The sequence below is a fragment of the Myxocyprinus asiaticus genome, chromosome 15 (genome assembly GCF_019703515.2).
Source record: "Myxocyprinus asiaticus isolate MX2 ecotype Aquarium Trade chromosome 15, UBuf_Myxa_2, whole genome shotgun sequence".
Taxonomy (NCBI): domain Eukaryota; kingdom Metazoa; phylum Chordata; class Actinopteri; order Cypriniformes; family Catostomidae; genus Myxocyprinus; species Myxocyprinus asiaticus.
The window spans coordinates 22,830,292-22,841,335 of NC_059358.1; the positions used below are offsets into that span (position 1 = coordinate 22,830,292).

Genomic DNA, 11,044 nt, shown 5'->3' on the forward strand with positions numbered 1-11,044 from the left:
AATCCAGACTAATATACAGTCTGACTGACTGGGTTCAGTTATTGTCAAGTTGCAAGGAATTGCTACAATTCCTTTGTATTTTGGTTAGGAATTGTGGACATTACCAGTGAAGCATTTATTTCAGGCCATTTGTGAAGGTGTGTTCACAGTGTTGGTTTTAAAATAGTAGCACACTGGTCCATATTTTTTACTTTTTTCAATGTGATATTTATTTTAATTGGATATTTTCATTTTTTTATATATATATACCACACTGCTTTGACATCAACAGCACTATGATATTGACATCCTGTAGTGTAAAATATGGGATTATTTCTGCACTTTATGGAAAATGTACACACACTTCCTGATTTGGGAAAATGTTCACTGCAACTTGACCCTCAGCCTTTGTCCTGTATGATTTCCAGCTGTAAGATTTGTTATAATCCTCAGTTTCAGTTTGTAATTTCCTTTTTTTTTTTTTTTTTTTTTGCTATTTTTTATTTTAGGTTGTTTGGGAATTTAGCTTGTTTTAGTAATAATTAATGTATTATTAATATGCAAACACATCATGCAAATTATCCTAACTTCAAATGATCTGAATAAAAATTAATATAGTAAAATGCAATATCATATCTATCTTTGTAGAAAATAACAGTGTCTGGTGTTACTATTCCAAAAAGTGTAGGATATACTACTATAAACTGATGACTTGCACTGCATATTTATTCTCTCTTTTCTTCTTAAGTACTCTCTGTGTTTGTGTTTCTTCAACTAACATGAGCACACACACACACACACACACATACTGCTAAAATCTCTCAGTTGTCACAAGTTTGAGGCATACTGAGTTAGAGTGACTTTCTAAACAATGACCCAGGGAAAAGCCCAATCTTTAATTTATTGCAATTTAAGTTTGATTAATAAAAAATTCATGGTTGTTTGCAATTGAACCTCAACACAGAATCTCCAGCTATAGTTTATTGATGTATTGCATGCTCCAGCCACTTGTAGCAACATCTTCATCATGATGAAAAATGAAAGAGATGTCAAGTGTGTTCACTGCACTCATTGCCCCACTCCTCTCTCAACCATTTACCAAAACTGTTACTCAGTTATAGCATAGCCAAAACACTGCATCAAGTGCAAATTGAGGTGAATCAAAGAGCTGCAGTCAGGTCAGGTCAGGTCAGTGGCCAAGAGAGGATCCAGAGCCAACATTATAACAGGAAAGAAGAGCTGTAAAGGCATAATATAATTCACAAAACATTTTGAATATTACAGCATTTGTCAGTCAACTGAGGTAATGTTGTAAATCAAAAAAATACTAAAACACCACCTTTGATTTTGGGATAGCAGGGATTGTTAATTACATTTTCAAGGAATCATGGAATCACAAAGAAAGAGGTTTACTTACTTTTTATTTTAGTGCATTAAAGCTAAATGTTGAATCACTGGCAATGTTAAAAACAACTTAAGGACAGCATTCTAATACTCTGGTGAATGTGTAGCTCTGCATGGTGGTGATTTGTCTGTCATATATTTCTCTTTTTATATGTCTAATAATAACTCACTTTGAAACATGCAGAGGGAAAAAAGTGAACTATGAAGTTGACATTAAAGACCTCAGAAAAAGTGAAATGGCAAGTAATGGCATTCCAAGAAAAGACAAGAACAGAGAGAATGAAATGAATAAAGGTAGCTCTCATCTCTTTAGTGTCATTCTGTTCCTTTGGGAATTATATAAAATAGGCATAACATAAAAAAAAAAAAAAAAGAATATTTCTGTAATTACATGGCTGTAACACTTTTTTAAGTAAAGTGCATATTATTAGAGGATGTCAATTTTATATAACTCCAAAAAGTTAAGTCCATGTGTATTTGACAGCACAACAACATAGGGCTGGGACGATTACAGAAATAAATCGATTTGCATAACATGCGTTGGCGCGTCGCAGTGGAGTAATTAAAATGGCAGCATACGGTTTAAGCATGGATTCCCCCGAAGAAAAAAGCTGCAGCTAAAAAACACTTGCCCACGGTCATCTAAAGCGTGCGAGTATTTTAGCCAGAGACTCAACAATGTGGTGCTGTGTAAGCTATGCAAATTGGAAATGGCTTATCACAGCAGTACAACCGCCATGAGCGAACACTTGAAGCGAAAGCATCCCAGAGCGCTTGTCAAGACGTAAGTCCTGTTTACTTTTTGTCCCCACCCAAGCATGACATATTAGTATTACAACAAGTGTTTCTGTTAGTAGTAGTCACTTAAAATGTATTTTCTAAATGTTTCCTCATCGCCCCCATGTTAAAAGTAATTTCTGCACCGCTGCTAACGTAGGGTGACCATACGTCCTCTTTTTCCCGGACATGCCCTCTTTTTCGGACCTTAAAAAGCGTCCGGCGGGGATTTCTAAATTTGCAAAAATGTCCGGGATTCGGCTTTAGTTGCATTATGATGTGCATCTGGTCTAATACTTCATTGTGTGTGCGCGCATATTTTCATTGCTTTAACCCCCCTTTGTAAGTCCCGCCTTCTCGCACACCAATTGGTAGATTATAAGAGGCTTGCAGCAACTATTGTCCAAATTCCTGCCTGTCAATCTCTCCGCGAACGCGCTGTTGTGTTCGGCATCAAACAGTTGCTTGACAGTAGCAGCAAATGACAGCTGAATGGAAACAATGCCCAAACGAAAGTGCAAATTTACAGAAGATTAGCAAAAAAAATTCCCATGCTTTCGTCCAGGTCGAGATCCGTGAGAAGCAGAATGTATGACATGTAAAGCTGGCACTTATGTGTCAGTTGCTAATAAAGGTGCAAGTGATTTAGAAGCACACATCAGCTCCTCGAAGCATAAAGGGTCAGCAAAAGGTGAAAGTTCATCAGGTAAATTAACGGACTACTTTTTGTGACCAGGTAAAATTGTTATCACATTGCTTCATTTTCCATGGCCATTCAAAATAATAGTAATAGTAAATGAAGGTACACTCATGGCATCAAATATACATGGACATTCAAAAGAATGTTATAAATAAATAAAAATTTCCATATATTTCTGTTATGCTAATAGATTGTCTCTTTCACTGTATTAAAGTTTGCATTCATAGTTGCTGTTTTGAAACCTATTACAACTATGAAATATTAATGAGACAAGTTTTTTATATTTATTCTGGGTTAATTAATTGTTATATTAATCAAGTAATAATTATTAAAAAAATCTTTAGAATAAACAGAAAATTATTCGTTAGATTAATCGACTAATCGGAAAAAGAATCGTTAGATTAATCTATAAAAAAACAATCGTTAGGTGCAGTCCTACAACAACAACAACAACAACAACACAGCTAAAGTGATCAAATGAAATGAAATTAGATGTCCTTTATAAGAATGTCCATCAGTCACATCATCAGTTTATAACTTCACCAATAACTGTTAAAATATAAAACATCCACTTGTAAGTGAATGGATAAGTATTTAGTCTTAGTTAATTTAATAAATATGTGTGTGTGTGTGTGTGTGTGTGTGTGTGTGTGTGTGTGTGTGTGTGTATTATAATGTATATTTTATATACTTTTATGCCTTACCAAATACATTTTCTTAACATTATTCTTTCTGTCTCACTTGATGAAAGAAAGGAAGACAATGGAATGGGCTGCATACAGAGGTTGGATGGAATAAGGTGCTTTTCAAACTGAGACCAGTTTCCTTAAGAGTTCCATTCATTGGTCAAGCCATTAACTGATTAGATAGCAAGTCAGCTGCCTATTTTTTTCTGATGCAGAGTCAAGCTCCACAGAAAGAGGATCAATTATTGCCTGACAGACTCATCTACACAGCTGTTTTTGCAAAGTTAATAAGTCATTTATTCCCACCAGCAATACATATAATTGAAATATAAATGCCATTATCTTATATCCCACCTTTATTCTATAATGGGTCTGTCATGGGGCATAAACCAAATTGATCTTCAGCACAAATTGTTCTATCTAAGGGAACAGCAAAAGCGTTTGCACTACTTCACATTAAATTAAGTTTATAAGAGTGAAGTTGAACTCAGTCTACAGTGTACAGTATGTAAAACATCCATATAATTCTTTTCAAACTGATGTGACTGATATGACTTCTCAAAAAACACAACCAGCCATCAACTCACCCATGCACACACATTCAAGATAGCTGTGATGATGTAATGTTGGGCAAATTTTACCACTGTTAACTTTGTCTGTAACACTTTTATAGGTACTATATATATATAACATAAACAAACAATAAACAATACTTTTATAGCACTTATTAATCTTTTATAATATTAATTTCAACATATAGGCTACTAATACTGCGCTTTTTTAATTAAAAGTAGTCTATATTAAGATTAGAGGACTTTTTTCCTCATTAAAAAGTTCCTTAAGAAATGAATTGTAAGTTTGAAACGTATAAAATCATGACAATGACATGAGGAATCAAATGTCCCTTGATCTTTTAAAATATAAGGTCAATGTACTATAAAAACAAACTGTAAGTTTCAGAACTCAAAACTTCCTCCTCACTGCAAAAAGAGCATTTGTTGAAACCAAGCTGCCAAAACGACTCTTTCTCTACATCCTCCACATGTCACATGTCACACTGTGGTAAAACATTTGCTTCTGACCGCCTCCACAACAACACATCAACGCCTACTTCACGTTGACTGTGTCTCGTTTGGAAGGATGCGTCCTCCGGAGGTCGCGTCCTTTGAAGGCTGCAGTATACCGAGTGTCCTCCTTTAAACAAGTTTTGTTTAAACGAGACGCCTTCGTAGGATGTACGTAAACGGAACGTAACATGGTTGCTATGACAGCACGCCACTTTAACAAGCGCGAGTGCTTTGAGTGAGAAGGGAACAGAGTCTCTTTGGAAGGGAATATATGAGGTACATTTTAGGAGAGTTAAAATGATGTAGAGAGAAAAGAAAATAGACTGTACAAGTGTACTTTTAGTCTAATACTTCATTTTAATTCTATATTAATATAATTATACCTATTATATACTCTGCACCCATCTACTGAGGTACTTCAACTTGGGAATTAACATGCGTTTGAACATCATATTTAAATTTTTTTTAGACATTTCCGTTGAAGCAAAGAATTGTGTGTTGTGAGAGCCCACGAAGGATACACCTCATGCATCCTCCGAATTCCCGTGAAAGAAGGTCACATTCGAAGGCTGCATTCGAAGTGTCCTACTTGCTTTTCTGAAACGAGACAGCCTCAATGACGTATGCGGCCGATAAATGCGACCTCCGGAGGACACAGCCTTCCAAACGACACACAGTCGTTATCTCTTTTTAGCCCCATCCAGTAGCATTGATCAGTAAGATGGCAAAGAGAGAGCAGGTCAGTCAAGACCAGAGAGACAATCAGAACATTGGGCATTTATTGTTAAGTCCTAAAGGAGAAGCAGCACCAAAACCGTACTATTCTGACAGATGGTCCGAATAAGGGTGAAAAATTATCATGTTATACAGTGGCGGGCCGTGCATTTAAAGTCTAGGCCTTCAGTGTGATTCATGCCATTAAGAAAACACAGTTTCACAATGAATAAGACACCTTATGCCTTTGGGCATCATTATGTTGTAGCTAACTATTAATACCAATTGACATTTTAAAAACACGTCCACGCACGAAAGCCAGAACTTGAAACGACACTTCATGCTCAAGCCTAATTTTAACTGCAGCATGACTGTTTTGTGAAATGAACGTCCCCTGAACAGACATTCAAAAATAATAATTTTTCATATGAATCTACCAAGGAGGTCTATAATACCTGGAAAATCTATCTAATAATATTTGCGATTTAAATGTTGCTTGCAATAAATTTCGTTTCATCAGGGTACACGGTTATGATGCGTTCCATTCAAGTTGGATGTGGGATATTCTTACTTGATATCTCTGACCATAAATGCATTCCATTCCCCGATATTCAGAAGATGATGTTTAAGGAAACACAACTGCAACGCTCCCGTTAGCTTAGCAGGGGTTTGACTCTCATAAGAGATGTCTCCTAGCAACCCAACTGATAAACAATGCTGCAGCGCTAGCATTTGTGCTTCAGGTGTACGATTATCAAAAGATATTATAATTTACCATGTTTTATACACTTGTTTCTGCAGGCATTTGTTAAACAAGCTTCAATATCGTGTAATGTGGAAACGAACTCATTTATCGATATTACTTAATAAAGTGAATGTTTATGACTTACTTTGTATATCTCCCTGAGTGTCGACATGTTTGTGTGACATCATGCCCCTTCATCTCGGCGAAATCGGAGTTGAGAGTTTCTGCACGAGCCTACAAGTTGTAATTCTGACTTCAAGATGCATTCTATTGCACTTTTCCTAGTAGGAAGTTGTAAAATCCGACTTTCCGAGTTGAATGGAACGCAGCACTACTTTTCAAAACTTGATCCGATGCTGAATGCTCCAGCAGCCTAATTTACACTTAGAAAACTCCTGATGTTGCTATAACAATGCAAAAAACACTTACCAATTTACTTGAAGTGAAAATCAGCCCTCCTTTCCTCTTTAATAAATTAAGCAATCACACGGTCATGCAGAACATCTCGTGTTTTTAAATCCATAAGGATCTCTTTCTCAATGGTGATAGCGGCAGTGATGACAGTCGACTCATCAGCAATATCTCGTGCTCTTCGCTTTCAAATTACATACATCACTTAAAGCGTGATTGCGTCACTCAAGACCAGCTAGAAGGCCTCAACCCGGACATATTCTAAAGTACGGTGGCTCTGAACCGCACAGTGAAAAAAAAAGAGAGAAAAAAAAATTTTTTTTGAAGAGAGAAAATTTATTTTTATTTTTTTAAGAGAGAAAAAAAAACTTTTTTTGAAGAGAGAAGAACATTTAAGACAGGCTCAGGAAGGAACTGAGACACTATTTTTTATTTTTTATTTTTTTATTTTATTTTTTTTCACCGTACGGTTCAGAGCCACCATACTAAAGATCACACCCACCAAGAACAAATAAATCAATCTGATTGGCTGATGAATCTGACAATCTGACTTTAGTTGCCCATTCATTTGCACTTTTGAAATTCTGAAGTCCTGAGGGGGTGGAGCTCAGACTCGCGCTGTTTCGGGCATGCGATTTGTGAAACAGTTGTCACGCTTCGCTTGTAAGCATCATGGAATAAATTCTGAATGGATAAACTTTTCGTTTTTCTCTATTTGTTTGTAGATTAATTAAGAGTGGAAAGCGATTAAAAATACATAGGCAAAAAGGTGATTGAGGATGAAAGGATGAAAAATATTTATTTGGCATGTTAGGCCAGCAGAGAAGGCTTTGCTGGCCCTGAAAATTCGCCACTGATGTTATACAAATATATGAATATTTTTATATATATATATATATATATATATATATATATATATATAAAAATTCAAAAAACTTTACAAATGTTAAAAGTGAACCTCAAGGAATATATTAAAATAATAATAATAAAAAAAAGGTATGACCCTTTAACAAACAGAATCTTATTGTAAAATGTTACCAATATGTCGATTTATTTTTTTCCAGAAATGTTTCTTTTTAATACTAGTTATAAGTAATGCAATTCAATCCTATTTACATCGCATTTTCACAATCTTTTAGATTTTTGGACTTGTATACTAACATCAGAGGAACCATCAGGCCGAATCAACTTTAGCATCGGATCCTAAAGATAAACGCACAGCCTCCTTACTTCTTCCGGGTGAATGGGATGTTGTGATTAGCTGCTGGCAAACGTGATCCCTACAGAATTTTAGCAAGTTGTTCATTGTCAAGTTATGCTCGTTGTGTGAAACACCGAGAAGACAAATGGCTGCACCGCCCGCTCCGGGAGCATCCAATATCAGGGATTTAAATCCAGCGGCAGTCCCGATGAGTGAAGCTCAGACAGCAGCGCCGTTAGTTTCTCAGGCCCAGGGCAAGAAGCAAGATGTTAGCCCCATGACAGACACAGCCCTGTCACCAAATAACAACAACAACAACAACAACAACAACAACAGCAGTAGCAGCAGCAAAAAGACTACTACTCAAACACAGGGAAAATTACAAGATTTTAGTTATCCTAGGTGACATTAGATCTGCATTTCATAGATATCAGGAATAAATGACATAAGTTGTACTTTTTGAAGATTTTAATAATTAAACATGACATTGTTCCTACAGTTAATATTGACCTTACTCCACAAGTCTTCTCTGTAATTGCTGGAGCTGCCTTTGGCTTGGTCACTGGGCTCTACACAGGCATTATTTTATGTAAAGCTGCTTTGAAACAATGTCTGTTGTGAAGCTGTACAAATAAAACTGACTTGGGCTGTCGTGGACTGCTTACCAACTTGATAACTGCTATGTTGCTGCATTTCTGTCAGGTTGTTCCTGTGGAGGGGACTGCTGAAGGAAAATCAGCAGGCACAGTCGATGTAGAATCCACTACCAAGACCCTGCCTTTTAAAAACCTCAACTTTGTGGTAAAGACGTTTTTAGCAAATGTTATAAGTGCATTAATCTGTCAAAACAATCTATGCTTTCTTTTATTAAACTATGTTTTGTTTTTTAGAGATAAGAGTCTAATCTTGCAGTTCAGATCTTTCTATGCTTTTGTTGATTTGAGAGTCAGACTAGGAGAAAATGCTGAAAGTGTTTATTGAACCATTGATATTCAAGAAACTGTGTAAGAATAGAGCCTTGTTCTGAATTGCACTGAAAACTTAAGCAACTCACTAAATGCATGCACAAGCTTAAAATGATTCCCTCTCACTAGCACTCAGGTATTGGAGGAGCAGCAGCAGCAGTGAAGAAGAATCGGACGTGGAAGAATCTGAAGCAGATTCTGGCAGCAGAGAAAGCACTGCCCTGGAAAATCACTGATCCCAACTGTGAGTCTATTTTCCTGTAGTAATAAAGGGTATAGTTAAACAAATCACATTAATTAGTAAAATTTTTTGTTATAAACATCTGATGGGATAAATTATCAAAACATGTTTGTAGACTGATTGCAGAGATTGTCATTTTATTTATTGATTTATTTGTGATCTACAGTGTTTAAAATCCTTTTTGTCTTTTGGCTTCTCTTTCAGACTGTAGCATAGATGCGCCTCCTTCGATGAAACCTGCTAAAAAGTACTTTGACATCTTCCAGTATGTTTGCACAATCTGTTGTGAAATGTTACCAGTTAGAAGTAATTGTTACTTTTTGAGAGGGGTGTGACACTAAATTCAAAGAATTAGATCTTACGACACCTAATTATTTTTGTATCTTTGTTCTAGGCAAACTACACTGACCCTCAAACTAAACTGTGCTTTGCATCGATAGAGTTTTCTTACATCTGACAGTTACCTACAGACGTGGTGACAGGATATCTGTCTCTCCGCAAAGCCGCCTGCATTGTACCGTGAGAGAGAATACAATTCTCCCACACACACATGTACATGCTGACTGGTATCTAAAGGAATGGCATACTCAATCAGACACCGACCAGATTCTAAACACTGTGGATGTTTATGGCTACCTTTTATCGTGAATTTGTTTGGTTACCGCAATATAATATACTCCATTCCAGTTCTAGACTTTTAATGGATTGTTTTGTGGAAAAAAATACAATGGTTTATGGGTCTATGGGTTCCTCTGTAGAGCTGGTTTGAGCCTATGAAGAACTTAAATGTCTTGGGTCGGACAAAATTATATTATATTAGATATTGCACTAATAGGCAAATACAATGCACTGTAGCTTCTGATTCCCTGATATGTTTTTTTTTTTTTTTTGTGCTGCCCTCTACCAAGATTATAAGGTATTACAATGATATGTTGAAACAGAGCAAACCACAACACAGAAATTCTCACATTCCTCTTTTCAAAATCACGGGTGCAAACAACCACCAATTGTAAATTAGACCATAAACTCAATAAAAAGAAGCAGGTCCCTAAGGCACTCTCTGGTGGCTAGAAGGAACAAACCTCCACCCAGTTAGGAACAGCATACTGTGTTGTCTCTTACCATTGATGAATTAAGTCTTTGATTTTATGATTGTGGTGATAATATGCTGCCTGGAGTTTGGCCACTTCTACAATGGCTCTTTATCCATGCCAATAAGTTCAGCCATGGAGGAGCTGATCAATAAGCTCTCACCACCAGCTTTTTAAGTGGAATACTAGAGGACAATGCAACAATGAGGTGATGCTGTTTGGGTTGTTTATGGCTTACATTGTATTCCAGTCTTTCATCAACAATCTAAGGTCTTCAGTCAGATTGAGAAGTGTATTGCAGTTTCTTTCCTCATGTCTTAAGGTTCTTATTCATCCAGGTCAACACCAAATGCCATGTTCCGTCAGTCCCAATGTTCCTGTTTCAATCTCAGGATCATTTTCATGACTCTTTGAAGGTCTAATATAAAAACATACTGTGGTAGGCCCCAGCGAGGATCGAACTCGCGACCCCTGGTTTACAAGACCAGTGCTCTAACCACTGAGCTATGGAGCCTCACTTGAAATTTACCAGTCATGTAAGTGTCATAAAGGGTTTGCTTTGTGTCAGTTCAACAAACATCTAGTCACACCTAGAATAATTGGCAGATAGCCCAAGGTAACTTAACACAAGTTTCAATGGTGTGATAAAGTAGTCAAAGCTCAATGTGTGAACTGTAATGCTATTTAAACTCACACAAACAGCCTCTTGGGATAGTGGCTTCAGAATTTGCCATGGCCCTTTAATTGTTGGAGCTCAGAATCAACTGCACATACATATGAATGGCTTACCCTGAATGTTTTTTTTTTACACTGGAGAAAAAGTTGAAGGACAGACTCAGACAAATTGCTATCCGAACAAAAGAAATGCCATTTTCTTGAATGTTGTTGTGAAATCACACCTATTTTAGAATTAAATTGATTTTTTCCTTCGATTAAATTTACAGTACAAAAGTACAATGATGTTTTAAGCGTAAATATTTTGCACATCAGAAGTAATCTAAGGAAAACAGAACTCATCAGTGTGGAGCTGAGAACAATTTTTAATACTACTAAATAAAGAAAC

At 36.4% G+C, this 11,044-nt stretch overlaps 1 protein-coding gene and 1 non-coding gene across 2 annotated transcripts; one reads left to right on the forward strand and one right to left on the reverse strand.

Moving 5' to 3' along the window:
* Positions 1-1,949: 1,949 nt before the first annotated feature.
* On the forward strand, positions 1,950-10,264 carry LOC127452887 (INO80 complex subunit C-like). The gene is made up of 5 exons (XM_051718725.1): positions 1,950-2,167; positions 8,387-8,485; positions 8,779-8,893; positions 9,095-9,155; positions 9,285-10,264. Exons 1-5 carry the CDS (start codon positions 2,081-2,083, stop codon positions 9,328-9,330), a joined length of 408 nt encoding a protein of 135 aa, XP_051574685.1. The 5' UTR covers positions 1,950-2,080; the 3' UTR covers positions 9,331-10,264.
* Positions 10,265-10,422: 158 nt separating this feature from the next.
* trnat-ugu (transfer RNA threonine (anticodon UGU)) lies at positions 10,423-10,495 on the reverse strand. Its single transcript has one exon. It is a non-coding gene; the product is annotated as a tRNA-Thr (tRNA).
* Between the last annotated feature and the right edge of the window lie 549 nt (positions 10,496-11,044).